Here is a 21,161-nt window from a genome sequence, read left to right as displayed (position 1 = left end):
TCAGCTCAGAGGTGGGGCACAGGGAGTCAGGAAGAGTGAGAGGGGGTTTTCCTTTTGGTTTAGCAAACTCTAAGTCTTGAAAAGATACCCCCCCCCAAAAAGAGGTCTGTGGAGCTGAAAGAGAGAAGTCCAAGTAGAGATGCAGGAACAGAAATGGCTCTGTGGGAAGGAAAACCCAGCAATCCAACACTTAAAGGAAAGTTGGTGAAGTAAATATACCAAGGATTCAGAGGGGAATGGCTCATTATTCAATGGTCAAGCCATTAATTGTTTACTGGAGTAGAATGGCATTTAAAACTGTTTCTTCCAGTCTATGGGCACACAAAAGTTTTGCAGACTTCTATCAAAATCAAGAGTTGGAACTCAAATTGTGTAACATCCAAAAGGAATTGAAGCAAAACCCACAGCCTCCACAGACAGGTGGGAGTGGCTGCCTCTGATCAGGCTGCCCACAGCTGGGCTCACTGGCAAAGCCCTTGAGGAAAGTCTATCCTGGGATAGGATCTTTTGGGCTCTTAAATGACACAGAAATTCCCTTCCCTTCCTTTCCCTTCCCTTCCCTTCCCTTCCCTTCCCTTCCCTTCCCTTCCCTTCCCTTCCCTTCCCTTCCCTTCCCTTCCCTTCCCTTCCCTTCCCTTCCCTTCCCTTCCCTTCCCTTCCCTTCCCTTCCCTTCCCTTCCCTTCCCTTCCCTTCCCTTCCCTTCCTTCCCTTCCCTTCCCTTCCCTTCCCTTCCCTTCCCTTCCCTTCCCTTCCCTTCCCTTCCCTTCCCTTCCCTTCCCTTCCCTTCCCTTCCCTTCCCTTCCCTCACCCTTTCAAGCAAGCCATACTAAGACATAAAAAGGGAGAAAAGAGGACAGGATAGAGTATTTTCACATCTAGTATTTACAACTGAAAAAGAGTACAGTGGGAGTTTGTTTATTGTGGTAATCCCATATAAACTTAACTCCTACTACGAAATTATTCTCATATTTTCAGTTCCAAAGAATAAGGCTCCCACTAAATGCCAAAAGAGAAATCTTCTACATAGTGTATATAGGCTAAATAAAACTGCTAATCTGAGAAAGATTGTTACAGAAATCTACATCATTATAAGATCTAACTCCAAGTGGTATTGTATCAAAATGATGAAAATCTTGTATGGATCAGGAAATGAAGCAAATGGACCTATTTTATCTTCCAGTTTATTACTGAAAATGGGTTTTACAATTTGCTGTGCATAGTTAAAGTGCTACCCAGACAAATTACAGCTGCTCTTTTAACCTGAACATGAGATGGCACAGTTCCAGCCAATCTAAAGTATGGTTTCTAGGCAGGATGTCAAATCTCAGCCCCCTGGGTTCCAGAATGATGGATTGAACCTTGAAAGTTGCAACAGAGCAGCATATGTGATTTCTGTACTGTATTTTGATCACTCATGAATATATTAAAACATGTCCATGCATGCTATTCAAAGCTTTGGTTTATTGCTTTAAACTACAACCAAAAAAAAAAAAAAAAAAAAAAAAAGAGGAAAGAAAAAGATAGGTAAACAAACATACTAAATATGCAATGCTAATTTAAAGGCAAAAGAACTGTTTATAAATTTGGGATTTTTTTCTTTGTTTACTGATGAGGACATTAGCTAATGATGCTGTGAAAGGACACCATTTTAGAAGCCATGTCTGACATAGTTACTGCCATATAGTGCCTGTGAATTCTAAAAGAAAGAAAAAAAAAAGAAAAAAAAAGAGTTGAATTTTTGCATTATCAACTTCTGCAAGTACATAACAATTAATAATTTTAAACAGTTTTTGGCATGCAAATACATTATCCAAGTGCTAGATACCAGGCACACTCCTCCACCTGCTCGAAATGTGTCATAACTCCATTCCTTAATTTATTTTCCTCTCTTCTGTGTAGCTTTTGCCTTCAAGACCAGTTTCCCTAAAGAGCTATAGTTAATGCAAGGAAAGGTATGCCCCAAAGTGCCCCTTGGAAAGCTGGGGGAAGCAGCATTCCAATGTCAGGCATGAAGCTGTTGGGGATTTCACCCTGGCTGTGTGCTTGAGGAGAAGCTCCTTGGGCAGGAAAGTTTCCAGCTCTGTGCTGAGTGTACCTAACACAGTGAGGGGCTCTGGGCTCAGCCCCTGAGTGCCATCCCAGAACTAAAATAAATCTGCTAACAACATCATATAGCACATGAAGCCCACTGAGACCTCCAGCTCTCCACACAAATGCACAGCAATGTTTCCAGAATCAGGGACTGAGCACAGCTCCTAAAAGACTGGGGCAGCTTCAAGGGGAAAACACACTTTTAATGGAAGGGGGAAAAAAAATTGAAAAAAAAAAAAGGAAAGAAAAGAAAAAGAAGTGGGAAGTCAACATACATCAATTTTATGAATGATTTGTGCAACTCAGCATTTTTAAAAGATCCTAATTTATGTGCTTTTCAGCTGGTTAATGTCTGCCTCTAGGACATTAGGTTTTAATGTCTGCTGCCTCTAGGTTTTAAACACAGTATTAACACTATGACTTTTATGCTTTTTCAACTTCTTTGGTTTTATACTTCAGAATCCTCTTGTTTATGATGATAATAAAACAATACTTTATTTTTAATTTAGGAACAGAGCTAGCAAGTTCTGTTTTAAGGTTGGCTTTGAATACTACCCTAAATACATATTATCTATATATATTCTATTATGTAAGTACCACTAATACAATTTCAGAATCTGTTTGATTTGTGTTTCTAAGACTATTAGCTGACAATCACCTACATATTTTAAAGTTATTATATTAGCCAAGGCCAAGATCTGTAATAACAGATCCACACAGAAAACTGAGGCAGGAAGGCACCTCTGGAGATTGCCTGGGCCAGCTCAGCTCAGAGCAGGGTCAGTCAGAGCAGGTTGCTCAGGGCTGTGTCCATCAGATTTTAAATATCTCCAAGGATGGAGACTCCACAGCCTCTCTGAGCATCCTGCTTCAGTGCTGACCACCCCCAGGTAAAAAAGCTGTGATTTTTTCAAATCACCTTTAAACAGAATTGCTTATCAGCTTTTCACTGAATGCCACTGGGAAGAGCCTGGCTCCATCTTCTGTACTGTATCACATTAGCTTTGTACACATATCATGCACATAATGTGTTGTATTTAAACATCAGAAACTAAAATGGCTAAAGTTCATTAGCTTGCAAACATGCTTCCCATCTTTCTAGTTAATTTTTAGCATGCAGTTGAGGGCATGACACCAAGAATAACAAAATAAGGAAACAAATTGATGTTCTAACTTAAAAAAGAAAGATGGCAGAAATTCTTATCTTAGTCTCCTGATCTTTGCTCATAAGTATGCACAGAGAAACCAGAAATTACTGGGTGAGATTCAGTTTAGATCCTCTAAGTTTAAAAATATCAGAATTTTTTTGTAAGTTTCAAAGGAAAGCACTGAGATTTCTTTAAAACCTTAGGCATTTCAGGTGTGAAAAGCAAGTCCTTTAGGTTTTCATTCGTTCTTTGAACAACACTCTGGACTACAAGATAGGTTTCAAAATTTTACCTTATTTAAAGTTTCTAACATCTTTGCCACTACTGAACAGTCCAAAAGGGCTATGAAGAAATATCTCTCAAACTGGAAGTAGAATTACAATGAGGTTAAAAGGAAGTTGCAATTTCAAAATTAATTCAATAGATGTCTTTTTAAAAGGTGTAAAATATTAAGAATGTGACTGTCAGACTCTAGGAATTTGCAGTCTTTTGAAAGCTCGTATTTTTGAAGCTTGATTGATTTTATTTCCAAAAAGTGGCCACCAGACAAGCTGCTACATTACTTAGCAAGTTCACTTTTTTCTTAATGCCCTTAATCTATGCATGTTGCCAGGATATGCAGCCCATAAATAAATCTACTAATGGGTTTAGGTAAAACTAATTAATAAGCTATAACATTTGACATGAGGATCACAACAGTTAATTGATTATGCTCTATATCAAAGATAATTTTGAATGAAATCTGTCTAATATAGGCTGCAGCTGCTTTTGGCCAGATGAATCACCATCAACAAATGACCTCCACAGTTCCCCAACAATAGCATGAATTTGTCTTCTATTTTTAATTGGATCATTTGGTATTTTAACTGGCCAGTTTTCCAGGCCTATGATCCTACGCTTTAGAATCCTTATGCTCAATTTGGTGCCAATTGCTGAAGATTTCTTTTTTATTTATTTCACTCTTTTATGTCCTACAAAACTGGGGTACCAAAGTCTTATTTATTATAAGTTAAAGCAGAGAGGACATAACATCAGCAACTCCTTCAAACAGTTTTTCCACCACTTTTGGAAAAGAAAAGGAAGCAAATCCAACAGAAGACTACACACCTCTGTGCCTGTTCCATCATCAGAAACTCTGCTAGGAAAGGCACAAGTGGCAGAGGTTGGACCCTGCTATGATACAGACACAGGGACCACAAACATTTCAAGCCAAAGAGGCAGCTTTTCCACAGACTCTGACTCAGGCTATTACTTATCACACCCCAGCAATGAAATTTTGACTCTACTGAAATCAATGGCAAAACTCTTGCTCAGCAGGGCCAAAATCTTGCCCAAGTTTATTACTGATTTTACAGCAGTGACAAAATCTGATATCCTATTACCAAAGTCTTAAGGCACCAGCTGCCTTCCTGTTTAGAATCACGCCTTGCCATCATGTTTTCCCAATTATTAAATAGATATTTGTAGCCATAAAAAGGGAACAAAAGCGAAAATAAAAAGGAAAGCAGAAATAAAATAAGAGACTGCTGCTAACAGTTAGCATGTATGCTCTAAGTACAACAAATGAATTTTCCAATGTAAAGCCACCAATTTATTACCAAAAGGCCTCTTTCTTGGGATGGAAATTAAATTCTCTTTTGTCTTTTTTTTCCTTTATATTTTGTTTTTTGTTACTATTCATTATCGTTAAATTTCCTGTAATTAAAATAGCTGAATTAGAAACACATGTCTGCTTATGAAGCCAATGTTTCTTAACATATTGAAATCCCAGAACCATGTTTAGCATGAAAAAGCAGATCAGCTTTAATTACTGCTATAGGATTTATGAAAACAGCACAGCTACAAGCTCTATCTACGGCCCTACCTGTACCTGTAAACATAAACTCCACACAGCTTGAAAGTTGTCACACAAAGCAAGACATAATTTAAAAATTCAGCTCCTGAAATGTGTGCTGATTTGACTTCCAAGAACCCATACAATAAGTTCAGGATATCATTATTTAAAACTGTCTCAAAATTACTGATTTTTATGGAAAAAAAATCAAGAAAACACTGCTGAAGCAATATATATAAATATGTATCTGTATACACCTCAGTGGCTCAATAATTTTCCTGCCACCCCCAAATTTCTATGTAGTTTGTTTGATGATTTGGCAACTGAAAATTGCCATTTAAAAAGCATTATTTACCCAAACCTGCACCTGTTAGAGTTTAAACTCCATCTTATACCTGCAGGCCTAAAGAAAAATTACTCATTTTTTTATTCCACAGTAATGAAATACTAGAAATTCTTTACAAGCAATACAACAGGTTCTTTCCAAACAAACAGAAAATCATTGTTTCTAAAGACAGATGCTGCCTGAAGATACTGTAAAGATACAGATCCCATGTTCTGATGAGGCCAACTTGCTCTGAAATGCCATTCTGCAGATACACAAGGGCAATTCCAACCACATTTGGTTTTCACCTCCAGTCCCATCCCTGATATGAAGCAGAGCTCCTCGTGCATTGTCTGACTGGCATGCAGAAAAAAAGCATGACAGAAGGCTTTGCAGGATGCTATTTGTGTATTCAAAATGAGCAGAAAAGAGTGGGAATTAACTTTATGTGGGAAGACCAAAGGACAATCTTTTGAATATAAATCTCCTTTTCAACTCTTATTTTATATGCTTGGGCTATTTGTAAAAACACACACAACTGGCAGCTTTTGCATCCTTCATAGGATGACCACTGTATGTGTAAAGCACAACTCCTACATTTAACTTTGTCCTTCAGATGGAATATTGAGACTTTCTTAGATTTATAATGGAAGTTATGATGATATAGGAGTTGCTTTCCAGGAATAAAACTGACTAGAATGTATGCCAAGATACATAAAAGAGAACCCTGCTAAGTATAAACTTTCAGCAAATATAATGGGGCAATATGTTCTCTGAGACAGAACTTGTTCTTCCCAGATTAAAATACAGAAGGTCATTGTTTGGAGTCATGCAGGACTGTCCCTAAATAAAATCAATGCAGATTTCAAAGCATAAGGAGACTATGCCCTACTTAACTCTTGGAGAACAGACTGAGGTGGGAATTTTGAAATTTACTTCAGGCCAATTATAAGAATCCTCCTCTAATTTTCCTCAAGCTTAATAACACACATTACAAGAGCTCAAAACAAAGGGCAGTGATTTTCCTATAGCTTGGCTTCTGGTATCTAATTTACTTATTTAAAAATACATATTTCCATGCCTATCAATGGACAAAGAGAGGCTTTTCCAAAGGTAAATTCCAGACAGTGAACTGTCTTTTAAAATCAGATTGTGGAAATATTTCCCAAACCAAGAATAGGTACTTGAGAAGAATATAACAAAATATAGATTTCAATAAATGATTATTAATTACCACTTCTTTGTCTCCACTGAGGGTAGAGTAAGTAAACTTTTTATCCTAGAAACCACATGAAATTTTTCAAAAACTACAACTGAACTATAAGAGTAAGGAATGAATTCAAAATATTAGAAAATACTGCGTGGCACGACTAAAGTCAGATCCAGCTGAACTAAAGCACAGTAAGAAAAACATACAAGGATCTCATTTAATTACCTGCATAAACATAAACTTTGAATAACTTAATTGAACAGAAAAGCCTTATGTCACTTCTTCATTAAAAAAACCCCAAAGCCTCATAACTGCAAAACCTTTGCAAGAGCAACAATCAAAGGTCAGTAAACAAAGAGAGAAGTGCCCAGTGCATGTGTGATGGAAAGGTTTCCACCATGGAAAAAAGGCAGGAATACCACTGGGAATGAGCAATAGGAAGGGATTGAGCAGAACAGACCAAGAGGGAGTCAGGACAAAAATGAGATACCCCAAAGTGGTATTACAGGGATCATTGGACAGTTTCAAAATCCAGAAAAACAACTTCCCAACTGGATTTCAGAATGAAGATGTGGCCAACAGAAAAAAAACCCCACAAGTGATGTCACTACAGATTTCTGGTATAGCAGGGCTTTATTAATTTAATGCTGAATTTTAAATGCATTGGTCTTTTGGAGGCTGAGCTCTAAGGAAAAACAAAAGTAAAAGTAGTAGTAGCTAAACCAGTAGTTACAGAGAAACAGGAAAAAAAATCTCATAAAATCCCCATGGGAATTATATACAGAAATTATTTATTTCGAAACGGCATTCTTTATTTAAGACCAAGGTCTTTTGCTTGTCTAGTCCTAATAAATTGGTGAAAATCACTTTGATACCACTTTTGTCTTCTCAGAGGTAAAGCTTGAAGTATTTGATCATCAGTAGACTCAAATAAATGAAAATTATCTGTATAAGAAGACCACCATTGTTTCCTAACTTCTTCTCAAGTAGTGCATTGGAAAGAAATCCTTTCAACTTTATTCTGGTATGTTTTTCACCAGGGTATGGTGCACACACTCTTCTATAGGTAATTTTTCTAACTAATGTGATATCATATTAAACTGCTGAGAACAGTTGTTACACAGCCAACAGAAGAAAGAAATCAGAGTCTGTTTACGTGCTTTAACTGAGGCTTGGGCTACTTATAGCTAGCAAGAAGAAAACCAGAAACCAATGTTCATGACTAGAAAATAAACAGAAAACTCCTGAGCTAGTACTTGAATTCTAGGATAATGGGCCTGATGCCTCCTCTTCTGTTTTGTAAATATTTTTTCAAGTATTTCCTATGTTTCCCATTGAAAGCTGTTTTTCTGTTTTCAGTTGTGTCTCATTACCCCTATCGTGTATAAGGGGGAAAACTACTTTGGTCTGGCTGGAAGACTTTCATTATTTATTCCAGGACATTTTAAAAACTGTGTCTCTGAAAATAATATTGACATTTAACTTGAGATTTGGTGGGCAGGGGAAAGCATATTTCAGGTTCTTAGTACCAAAAATCTTGGTTTTATTGTTTTGCAGAAATGCTGCCTCAGAGACGGAGTAAAGCAGCAATTTCAATTCTAATTTCACCCACCAGTTTTTCTGGTCTGAGAGCTGTACATCATCAGTCTCCCATGCCACCACAATCCCTTCCTAGGCTGTGTAATTCCTCACCCCTTGCTGAGTCACTACTCAGGAACACACTCTAACCAAGTATTCCAGTTTAATACACATTTTTCAACATACTCTGATGGAATGTTGCACTGGTTTGTAAGAGGCAAAATGTCAGGGACCACAGAGGTTTGATTTGGGTGTGCTCTGAAAACTTTGAAATCTTACCCAGGATTATCCACCTCCTTGTGGTGTCCCTTCCTCCTCTCTCTTTCATAACTTTGGTGACAACAGACCCCTATTTGTTTCCTTCTCTGCTCCTTCAATTTCTACAATCTCATCACAAGGCTGACATCTATTGTAGACACCCTTGTGTCCTTCAAATCCCGCTGTAAACTCAGATTTCTAAATTGTGATTGCTTGGATACTGACCCTTTGTGAGTTTTTTTGGCAATAATAAGTCTTGTGAGCATTTCCCTGGTGTTTAAAAGCAATATAAAAAAACAGTTTGCAAAAAATTAAAAAAAAAAATAAATAAAAAAAAAAATTAAAATATCATTTTTATGCTCAGAAGACAAATTATGTTCTGAGTCAAATGCAAACCCAGCACAGAAGGGCAGCAGCAATGCTAGATATTGCCTCATACCTGCACTGGTTGTATCATAATTTTGACCTCATTCATCTTTAAGGTATTTAAATAGAAGTTTTCAGCTCCTTGCCAAACCAACCACACACCAGAAAAAAAAATCAGAGTGCAGGCAGCATCAAATGTGTTGTCTAGCATCTGAAAAAAACCCACCTGTGCTCAATTCAACAGTGCAAAGCTGGAAAAACTTTGGAGGGCTATAGCTGACAAGAAATCAAACAGTTTATGAAAGGAAATAATTTGTTTTATTAGTTTTTGGGGTTTTTTTTAACCTGAAGAAATAGAAATTTTTCTGCCTGAGAAGATTAAAAGAAAAAAGAATTTTCAAAGTCCACACCACTCAAGTGGATTATACTGTTTAAAAATAAACAGGTACTGACTAGAAACCCTCTTTTCCAAGATTGCTCTTGACATTCTGTGGTACTACTGCACAGTTCCAACCAGATAAATTTTACTAAATTTACATACAGCATTAACCAGGATCTGGTGATCAGTTCATCATGTTTTAATGTTATCTAGGTATGTCTTTAACTGCAAAGAGTTCCATTTGCCTTTGAAATCTCCAGTATTCAGTGCACACAGAGATTTTAGTGCACACTTTCTATTCAGTAATCTCTCATATCCTAGTGATCTGTAGGCAATATGAAACCTGCTTTTACCTAAATTTTATTTCTAGGATCCTTATCTTGCCCATATTCTTGCTATATTTTAAGGTCACATGGTCTTCACTCTACCATGAATTATATTGTTTTACTTTAGCACCCTCTTCCCTGTGTTTCATATAGTAGGATTTTCTTTTTCCTTCTTTTTTTTTTTTTTTTTTTTAATCGGTTGTATTCAAAGCACTGCAAATTGGAATTTTCTTCAAGAAAGCAAACATCTCCAACACACCCTCTGCTCCTCACTCTTATTTTTGTTGATGTTTTCTATTTGCTCTACCTGACTTGGTTTGGTTGCCCTGGTGTATTTTGTCTCCATCCTATATTTGCTTTCCAGTTTGAGAACTTCCTGGCAGACAGGGTCTGTAAATTTGCTTTGCAGAGCACTGAGGCAAACAGTCAGCACTTAGTGAGGAAGACACCTGGTTGTTCAGGATGAACAGGTGTTTAATATCATTTTATGGGACATATTCTGCCCTAGTAACTCCCCTGTTCACATCAAAAGAGAAAATATGAACATTACTTTGAATACTTTTGACAATAAATTATCTATATAACTTTGATGGCATTTAATGAATTTCTCAGTGTCCAATGCCCATCATATTTTAAAGGAATATACAGTATACTTGTGCAGCTCTAGCTCACACAGTAAGACTGCAAAGCACCATTTTTATCAAGGGTTTGCCATTTGTGTGTTCTCAAAGCTTAATTATAGTATGTTGCTGAATCCATTGGCAAAATACAGACTCCGTGTACTCATGGTTTATGTACAAAGGGATTTGTTTAGAATTAGACACACATTCTTAGTATTGTACATGTCTGTTTCACTTAGTGGTAAGAAAAGGCTAAAGTAAAATCCAAACAAAATTACCACAATGTTCAAATCCCAATTTATCTTCAACAATTCTCTAAGTACAGGATCTTCCCATGGGCACTTTCTGAGCCACTTAAGAAGTTGCCATGCTGAATCTGAAAAATTTATGATTGGTTAGGGTTTGGGGGGGTTTGGATTGTTTGGGTTTTTGGGGGTTTTGGGGTTTTTTGTTGTTTTATCATCTATCCAGAATTTACTAGATAAGAACTTCCCATTATTTAAGCTTTTCTGAAGCAAGACTTTTACACTGAGTTTTCAGTGGTACATATCAGATGCCCATGGGAACAATGGATAGAGAAAAAAATAAAGCAGAGAGAATTTGCTCCTGGATCAAGAGCTTCAGGCAGGTTTTTCCTTGTTATTTCAGAAAGAAAGGGAAGTATTCCATCACTGTACCAGGAAATACAGCTGGAAACAGGAGCAATGATGAGGCTGAAGAGACTTATTTTAAAAATGTCATCCCCTAAAGTAGTTCTTGCCATACAAATCCGTTTGCTGAACACAGGACCTTAATTCTTATGAAAGAAGTTAAATTTTCCTGATCAACTCTTTACAAAGGTAAGAACTAGAAGCATTGAGTATAAATTCCCCTTAAAAAGTTAGAAAACTGTGTTTGTTGGGCAGGGTGAAGTAATAGGGAATATGGAAAATGGTGGAGGAAATGGGAAGGTAGGCTGAAGAGAACACAAGGGAACCACTATGTGTCCACAAAACATCACCAGTTATTCATATCCTTCCTAACACATTTTGCTAATAACTCCCCTTGATTCAAACATTCCTTGTAAATCAGACCTCCATCATCTCTGATTAGCCACTGTACTCTGCCCCCTTCTTGCTGTTCAGTGCCCAAAATGGGATATCACACTCCAGACTACCAACCAGTCCCAGCTAACAGAGAGTTTCTGTCAACAGCAAGTGCACACACTGCACAGACATGCATTTTTACTGAGCTACTGACAGAGAGAGAAACTCATGTTCTGCCCCTGAACAGCTAAAGCTCTTTTGTCAGAGATATACAATATCCCTTTAATCATCTGGACTTGGAAGGCAGTTCTGTAAGGGACTGGATAGCTCAAAACAAGTCTCTCCTAGTTGCTTCACAGAAAAGTGAAAATAATATTCAGAACATATTTTTTTTTCTGTACATCTTGTAGCTGATCAGCACTGATCAGAAACAGCCTCAACTCTGAAGCACTCAATTAGCAAACAATAGAAATAGTTATGCAAGGCAGGAGAGGAGGGGATATATTTGTCTTCAGTGCTACTGCCACAAATGATGACCCTGCACAAGAATAGAAGGCACAGAGCTCACATTTCTGGCTGGAAGCAGATATTCCTTCACAAGACCTGTAAAAAGCAGGGTATGGCTTTGAATGCAGCCCGACTAAGAGTTGTGTCGTTAAACTTTCCTTAATCAGCACTGAAACATTTCCACAGGATGATATTAGGAAGCAGCAAAATGCCAAGGGCCTTCAGGCCAGTTTAATGGAGGGCTGATTTTGGGAGAAGGCAGAGAGTCACCCAGCTGGACAGGAGGATATGGGGACTCCTGGAGAACACCTTTGCTATCCCAGGGGTTCAGTCTTGCTGCTTTTCATGCTGCTCTGGCTACACACATGCACTGCACAGGTTTCCTAAGCACTGGGGGAAAACCTAAAGGAGGTGAAAGCTCAGGGCAGCAAATACTGCATGGCTGTATTTGATGCCTTGAGAGGATACCTGGAGCAGAGGATAGACAGTGTTAAAGGAATAAAGTAGGTATTTATTAAAAGGCCTTCAAAGGATGCACCTTGGGCAGCACCAGAGCCTGGCCTGGCTCCACCCAGGATGGACACAAGATGGACAATGGGTCATGAGTTTTCACTTTTATAATTTTGGGGTTCATTTACATACTGGGGTCAATTGTCCAATTACAGCTTCAGGTTATGCAGTCCCATCCTCCCAGATTGCTCTCCTCAATTTGCTTTTATTTACACTTTTTGGGCCTGAAGCTGCAGTGGTGTCCTTGGTTCTCAGGCTGGAAAAGAACTGCTTTGTCTAACTGAACTGTGAGGAGAACTTGCTAACATTTTATATGAAGTTCAGAGTCACAAACTAAGGCAGGACAGTCTCTGAAAACTATAAAAGCTAAAACTTAAGGCATCATATTCAATATTATTTGCAGTGTAACTATCTGTGTGCAGGTCTCATATAATATATTTATAACGGTGTAGCACATACTGACCTCAAGTAAATCACTTAATGATGGTTTCAATGGCCTTATTTCCATGGCCATATGAGGCTTATCCACAGCCAAAGCCTTTGAATTTTTCCATATATTGCTACTATCATGTACTTCATTCTCCAAGAATGAAGGTGAAAACTCACATCTTAAACTGATAATTAGTTAATGTTTCCCATTGTACAAAATTACAAGCACAACAATTGTAGAAGTGCAAAGGATATGTTTGTCACATGGTGGAGTAAGGAGGAAATAATTTAGACAATTTTGCCTCAAAAAAAAAAAAAGGCTTTTTCTTTAAAACAAAGTTATTTTCAAGGAAATCTGTCAATTTACTTGTCATTTAAAAAGCAGAGAGGGTTTTGAAATTGCTTAAATATTCTACTTAAATACGTTCAATATTAAAATGTTCTAGTTTAAAGTTCAAAATTATCTTTTTGATTTTCTTTCCCCCAAAGACTAATATAGATGTAGAAAAACAAGATAGAATTAAGTATTTCAATATATTCTGACAGCAAATATATAACTGTTTCTGGTTCACCTCCCCCTTGACCTTCATTTATAAGATAAATGATAGTTTATCTTGTTTCTATTTCAGTGATCAGAAAGTTATAAAATTAAAAAAAAATTGACACACATGATAATTACTTTGATTCTGTCTTCAGGTTCTGTAAACTCATTTCATCAAAATATTTGAAAATTATTTTTAGCAATATTTTGAATGTGTCTTTCTCTTCCCTGAATTTTTTCATCCTAGGGACATACTTTTTGAAAATCAGTCTTGATATTAAAGAGTATTTTTTTTCCTGTGGCTTTGCCTTTCCAAGGCCTTAGCCAAGACTTCTAACATTATAAACCATATTCTTATAGAAGCTGATTGTCAAGCCACAGCCAGAAGTCTTTAATTTAAGGTGAAGAATGGGTATCTGGGAGGCATAAAAATTGCTGGCAATGCTCCTAATTTACAAGAAAATACTATTATCAACAGTTCAAAGACCAAGGCAAAAAAAAACCCAAAAAACAAAAAAACAAAAACCAAACAAACAAACAAACAAAAAAAAAAACAAAAAACCAGAGATAAAATGCAGCATTAAGCACAGACTCTCTATTCTTTTTTCTGGGTGGAATAGAGAGCACTGCACTTGTTGAATCTGGAGTACTACCCAAAAACCAGGATATAGATGTTCAGAAGAGGAAATCCTTGCCAAATTGGCAGCACATAGCAGCAATGATATAATATACATGTAACATATTCTCCACTCACAGCCATCAGCTCTCTGGCCTCTCATAGAAATTTTCTGTACATCTGGAACAGGTTTATACCCAGAGGAGCAGTGCCTCATCTGTTTGAGCTACAGTGGTCAGGTTTGCTGCCCTTGAGGGGTGATACATCTTTGGTGGGTTTTCTCCTGCATCTGTGGGTCAAGGCAGCACCTTTGCCACCCAATAAAGTGCCTTTTCATGTCCCTTGATGCACAGCCCCAAAACACTTCTCCACATCTCCCCCACTCAGGGCAGCGTTTTACTTTTCAGATGATAGGAATGGGAATAATCAATAAACACTCAAAATTCAGCAGTTGCCAGGGATGTAACCTCCCCAACATTTAAATAATCTATTTTTTTTTTTTTTGAGAAAAAAGATAATTCTTTTGTCTAACCCACCTGATCTTCCATGGAAACTGACCCTTTATACAAAATGGTATCTACACAACTGTGAGGGTCTGGCCAGGGCTGGTCTCTGATGTGAGCAGCCAGTTCAGAGGAGTGCCTATTAACAAGTCTTAATTGCAGCAGAGTGTAATTTAAGTGCCAGGTAGCGTTCATTTTGCACATTTTCACATCTGAATGTCTATATTCTTTTAGACCTTTCTAAGTTTCATGTCCAATGGCATTTTGCCAGAAAAATACCCAAAACATAACGACTCAGTGCTAAAACCCTGGGCAAACAGTGATTTAAATGTGGTTTAATATTCAATGTATGTGGATGTGTTAGTAAATATATCCTTGTAAAACCATCACTAGAAGCACAAATTTGAAGTCTTTATGATAGAACATTTATAATATACCATACCCATCACAATGTATATGCATTAAAATAAAAGGTCAGATGTACTAGCAGCATTGATGAAATCAGCATTTTAACCATGATGTTATTAATATCCTTCTTATTGACTGTCATCCATTTCATTGCATCCTCAAGAAGTCCCCATTCAGAGGCCAGATGCAATGAGCTGATCTGAACCCTTTGTCTCAGAGGCATGAAATTGTTAAAGGCAGAGCACTCTGGTTTAGCAGCACCAGGACCACAGCAAGTTATTATGTTATTCCAGAAAAATCAAACACACTGGGCAATTTGCTGCTGAGGTTGATTTTTGCATTCCTCACTGAATCCATCAATGTCTTTGTAAGAACTAAAAAGGTGTCAGGCAGAAAAGCTAATACAAAAACTTAAGTACAGACAATATGTTAAGTTTTATGCTAAAACTTATTTTATCTCAGTGGCCATTTTTCTAACTAAATCTTCTGCAAATTATACTGACATTTGCACATTTTAAAAGACATTTTAGATTCTGCTTAGTCAAAAAAGAAAGAAAGACTTAAATGAAGAAAGCAACTGTTGTATGAAAGAGTCCAACTAAGAGGAAATATCCAGAAATCCATTTGACTTAGTCAGTGTCAGTATTTCACTAAGATAATTGCTAAGGATTAGACTCTCACTTGAAAAGGGAGCCTACAAGTCACATCTGTGGAAGTAAGCAAAGAAATTATGTGCAAAGATGTGGCAATATTACACAGGACATCCTAAAAAACCTTCTCTCATCATTTAGCAGTCTGGCCAATAGCCTAAGACCCTCAGACTAGTAGATCATATCTTTCATTTTTTTCAAGACCAACTCAAAATCATAGTTATGAGTACCTCTGCAATGCTAGAAGAGTCAGTAAGAAGTGGCAGGCACAACATTTTCCCCTTGTGCTTATTCCAAGCAGCAGCAATAACTAAAACTTCTGAAACTGCAAAAAACTTACTTCTGAAACAGGATTTTATTTTAATAGCAACATTTCCAAGGGAAATATTAGCTTTACCAAAATTAGTGGGATATTAGGGCAAACAGGTTCTTTATTTAGATAAAACAAAATATCTGTAATCTTCTTTCTTCAATATTTTCCAACCTATCATTTTTTTCTAATTTTTTCTCTGATTTGTTTTCTTCCAGATATTTCAATAAAGGATGCATCATGGAAGCCTATAAGTAGAGTTTTTTTCTGGTTTCTGTGTGAAACAAAATTAAAGGCCTATTTTCAAAATATCATATTTTTCCTGTTTCCTGATTATTACCACAGTTTGAAAATTTGTTTAAAGTAAATGAATCCTAATGTTTTACAGTATCATTTATTCACTGCACTGAAAACAAACAAGCAAAACCATAAAAATTTGCTACATCTACCCAGTAAAAAATGAAATCACTAGCACGGTATCAACTGTCATGTTTTGATGAAATAAGTGCTAATTTTTGTCCAGAAAAAAGTTGCATATTTGCCACAGCTCAGCTATGAACTCTTCACAGAAAATCCTAAGAACAATGTGAACACAAAATGCTGTTGTCTAAAAACACCTCAATTTTACAGTGGGAGTGTTGATGCCTCCAATCTTTTTATTACCTGAAAAACCATCAACAGCTTTATAACGATGAATGCAATACTGTTCAGTTTGTATTTGCAAAATTCCCTTTTAAAAACAGCAGATGTGTGCCAGCACATCTGGAAACCACTTTTAATTATACTTTCCTCAAGTGGGAAAGCAGTAGCTTGTACCCATGGTGAAGGTTTTATATCTGACCACACAAATGCTTGCAACCACCTGTGCTTTACACTGATTTTCATTATGGACTGTATCAGATTACTGCCCTATTATTCCAGAATGCCATTTGAAGCTGTTGTGAGACTAAGCTGCATCAAGTGTGGTCTTGAAAAGGCCTCTACTCTACAAAAATGTAATAAACTTGATTGCAGTTAGGGTACTTACCACTGAGGGTATCACAATGTGCAAGCTCCTCAAGTTGGCTTCTCTTGCTCTGAAAGTCATAAAGGGTATACAGTAACAATCATTATTGCCAGGCTGGGAATTGGAATTTACCAAATCAATGCACGTCCCCAAATGAGATACCTTGTGAGTATTTGGAATTCCTTTCTGGTACTTTTCTCTTTCCTTCTATTAATACATTGGTATTTTAGTCAAATACTCTGCTGCTTCAGCCGTGCTCTGAGACCACAAAAAGCAATTTCAGCTGTGATCTGCCAGCATAAGGCAATTTCAATTCTGTCATCAATATTTGCATAGGTTGCAAACATTGTGAGCTGTATGTCTTGGTTGGGTTTTCTAAACTCAAGCCTTTCCCCTCTACTCTGTCTTGCCCCACCCAAGTATAACAGCTGTTTTTACATCACTGTTCACAATTAAAAAAAATTCAGATGTCTGTAAAAATCTTATTCTTCACAACACTCTTTCTGTATTTTGGAAGACTGTAATGTTGACATGCATGATTTTATATGTCCCAGTGGAAGGAAAAAGTCCAACTTTTTAAACGCTCAGCCTTTGGGAGACGTGGCATGCCCAGGGACAGATTCCTCAGAAATGAACACCAGGATGTGCAAACTTGTAAAACACAAGGTAGGCCATTTAAACAGATTATGTTTTAGGATCATTTACTCTGTTGATCTGCACAATGTGCAGGTAACTTAAAAAGCACTCAAACATCTCTACAGTATAATTTATACTGCTTAGTAATCTATTACTGCGTTTGAAAGAAAAGTTTCCATATTGTTATAGATCCAAGAACCAACATTCACCTATCTCATATTTTCTGCATGTAATTTAGGTGGGCTTTGTTGTTTTGTTTTTTTTTTTAATTTTTTTTTTTTTTTGCTGTAACTCATGAAGGATCCTCAGAGGATCCCTCACAGGATACTCAGCCTTCTCCCAGTGTTCTGCCCACGTAACTTCTCCATACTCTGCCAAGGGCTCTGGGATGGCAGCTGAAAGACAGAGCAAGGCTGAGAAAGGCTCAGGGCAGAGCCCAGATCCCAAACCAGCCGCTGTGCTTGCTCTCCACGGGCAGAACAAATGCTCTGTGCAGGCACAAGTGCCTTGGCTGGGCTCCTGCCCTCGGTCCTCTTTCCCTCCCTCCTTGCTCTGTGCAGCTGCTCCAGGGCAGCAGGTTTGGTGCCCCAGCTCAGCACCCCTGGGAGCTGCTGCTCCTGCAGGGGACAGCAGGCTTTGCTTTGATGCACCTTTTTGTCTGGTCATCTCTGAGCCTCACACGCCACACCTGGTAGGCATTTCAACATTCAGCTGACTACCAGGCATTAAAGTTATGCAGGAGGTGTTCACGTGGCCATATATACAACTTTTGCAAAAATATCTAAAATATTCTCAGATTGAGTATTTTAGCAGTCCATAAGCCTATTGCTGTAAAAGCATAACTTGATTTCACACTGCAAATACATTCATTAGCCATGCAAAGAAGGCACAATATTCCTACTACTATGCTTTAGTTATCTGGGGTAACAGTTTTACAATTACATTACAAAACAATGCTCATTTCTGTGAATTAGAACCACATAAAAGAAAAAAGGGTCATTGTCTACTTTAAAATACAGACACACTCGAATATAACTTGTTAAAGGTTTTCCAACTAAACACATTTATAGGGCAAACAAAGACTGAAGTATTCTATGGTTCTATAAAAAAGATAAAAGTATCCCTTTTTTGTTTGAAGATGAAGGTATCTTGAAATCAACCTTACTGAAAGAAAATTGTGACTGATTACCAAAACAATAGGCCTAGAATATAAACTCATTTTATCATGGACATACACAAATGCAGCATTTTAATGGGGGTACAGGAAGACATGTAGCTGCACATACTGAACTCCACTTGAAATGGTGATATGAATAGATAAATCACAGTCAGGAACAAGATTCATTTCCAGAAGGGGAGAAAGACAAGGGAAGGACTGTAAATAGCCAAAATAAGCACTCAGACTCTGCTTCTTTACAACACAAGAAAGGCACATTCAAGCTTTTACTCAGTAAAGCTTCCTCCTTGAGGAGTGCCAGTGAAGATAAGGAAGCTGCTTGAGCAAGATGGCAATGCTAGTCATGCTGGTGCCACTAGGAGCCAAGGGTGAAGAGCAGCCAGGTCATGGGCGTGGGATCCAAAGACACATAGTCAGGGGGATCCTCTCTGCTGACTGCAGTGGGCACTGGATCAGTCCCTTGCCCTTCTACCTCTTTAACTATATATATATAAGTAGTTATACTCTCTTTATATATAAATAGTTATACTACAGTTAACTATTTATATATAGTTATACTATAGTTAACTATATACATATATATACAAAACTCTTTAACTCATAACGCTGTCATCATGAGCTTAAGGATGTGACTGGGAAGGAGAGAAGAAATGTCTTTGAAGTCACGAAATATATCCAAGATTCTGGATACCTGCCATTTTAAAACACTGAGCCGAGCACACTCAGCCTTAGCAGCAGGTCCACAGCCTGGAAGCAAGGAACAAACCGAGGAAAAATCCTACCATGCCCCCTGCCTGCCTCACTCCCTGTGATTCCAGGCATTTTGGGTGCACTGAGCCATATTCCCATGCCCAGCCGGCCAGGCAGCCCCTGTGTCTGCAGCCTTGCTGGAGCCTGCCCATCGTGCTGCCAATATCCCCTGGAAACCAGCTCCAGGGGCTGGTGCTTGCTGCTGCACATTTCTGAGGAAGAGAAAACGTGTGGGCTCAGGTTCAGGGTGCTGCAGAGGCTGGGCAGGCAGAGGGATTGTTCCCAGGAGCAGGGAGCAGTCGGCAGAGCGGCAGCCCTTTCCCCAGAGCAGGGTGGATGTCGTGCCTGCTCTCCCCTATAGCAAACTGACTGAAAATACTAAAAAGTTTTACAGTCTTATTGGTCCTGCCAAGGGAGTCTGACTGGCAGGATAATATATCTTTGTCCTCAATTAAAAACATTATTTGGGTGCAGTAATTATTTAAAAGCCAAGAGGAATCAGATTTTGTGATTATAACCACAAATTGCCAATTGAAGCAAATGTTTTAAACAATCAAGGTTTGGTAGAGAAAGGAGAGAGAGGGAATAATAACAACCACTACTATGACTCTATGTAGCCTTCATCCAGCCAGTACAATTTTACTTGTATTCCAAAATCCATGCACCATAATCACAAACCAAAATCGTGACTGTAGCAAAAACCCACATACGACACATGCGGATGTGGAGGGATTCCATCAGGACATTGCAGCACTGCAAGTACCCTGCCTGCTCTGTTCTCCTTTTCTACGAACATAGAGCAACTGTGGCTATTCTCATACTGAAAAATGGGAAGCAGAGCAAGAAAGAAGTGGAGGGAATTTGTGTTAAATTGGATTTTCTTGTCTACTCCTGTAGTTTTTATCACCCAGATGACAAAACATTATCATTAGCAGTTTATACCAAAAGTTAACATTTGCCCGTGGTTTTCTATTTTCTCTAAACCACAAAGGTTGGAGCCTGTTATGCACTCCCCTTATCTTACTCTGTTACTTTAGAATCTAAGAGCACACTGTGCACATTAATCTTTCATGGCAGAGTTCACTGAAGTTCTGCCAAAATTCAATAATTATGTTCCATCCAATCCAGCAATTTATTTATCTCATTGCTGGAATTTAGAACATATAGAACAAAGTAGTTGGTTTATATGAATTAAATCTTTGCTAAAAAAAACCAACCAAAAAACGAACAAACCCGTAAGACAAAAGCAGAGAGCCCTGTTTCACTTCTGAAGTTTTAAAACACGCAGCAGAATCTACTGAGAAATAAAGCTATTTTTTCAAGACCAACGTTTTCTCGATAAATTGAAAGTGTTCCACAATGTTTAGAGTTTTTTCTTTCATATAAGTGAAAGTATTTTATGAATACATTTGTAACTTTTATTCAAACGCATAACAATATGTACCACTTACTCTGCACTACTAAAATATGAAATATTAATGTCTAATGATCAATAAAAACACCAACTGAAAAGCAAGAATTTGTTTTCTGAATGGAAAATATATTGATTTACTGCACTGAAATGGGTAACTGGGAGTTCAGTATTTCTATGGAGCAAAATCCAAGGTACAAAATTACAACAAATTTAAGCTTTATAATTGCACTCTTTCATGATGTGTTTGCAAACAAATAGAAAACATAAAGCCCTCCAAGTAGGAAGATTAGAGACATATTATTTCTGGGAGCTGTTAAAAATAAAAAAGGCACAAGGGAGAATACTTTATATTCTTCACCTTTTTTAATGTCAGGAAAAGTAACTAAACAGTTATTTACCAACCTATTTATAAAGAAATATTAATCTACTGGTTTTGGATTTAAAAATATAATGCAGTGTCTATGCATGTCAAACTTTAAACTTAGGAATACAGAACGCTGATTTATCCGATGAAAACATGACTTTTTGTATGTTCGTGTAGAC

General features: G+C 37.6%; 1 protein-coding gene across 5 annotated transcripts in view; it reads right to left on the bottom strand.

Moving 5' to 3' along the window:
* LOC306810341 (uncharacterized protein) overlaps positions 1-21,161 on the bottom strand; it is a 217,606-nt gene that overhangs the window by 73,728 nt on the left and 122,717 nt on the right. For all 5 annotated transcript variants that reach the window (XR_013776436.1, XR_013776437.1, XR_013776438.1 and 2 more), the window contains one exon: positions 16,663-16,711. Coding sequence is in view for 1 of the 5 variants with exons in the window: in XM_079322823.1 (XP_079178949.1) it covers positions 16,663-16,711 (49 nt within the window). In the remaining 4 variants the exon portion in view is untranslated. The remainder of the gene's footprint in view (positions 1-16,662; positions 16,712-21,161) is intronic.

The sequence above is a fragment of the Erithacus rubecula genome (assembly GCF_903797595.1).
Source record: "Erithacus rubecula genome assembly, chromosome: 1".
Lineage (NCBI taxonomy): Eukaryota > Metazoa > Chordata > Aves > Passeriformes > Muscicapidae > Erithacus > Erithacus rubecula.
Note: the sequence above shows the minus strand (reverse complement) of the source record. Positions and strands in the feature narration are given on the sequence as shown.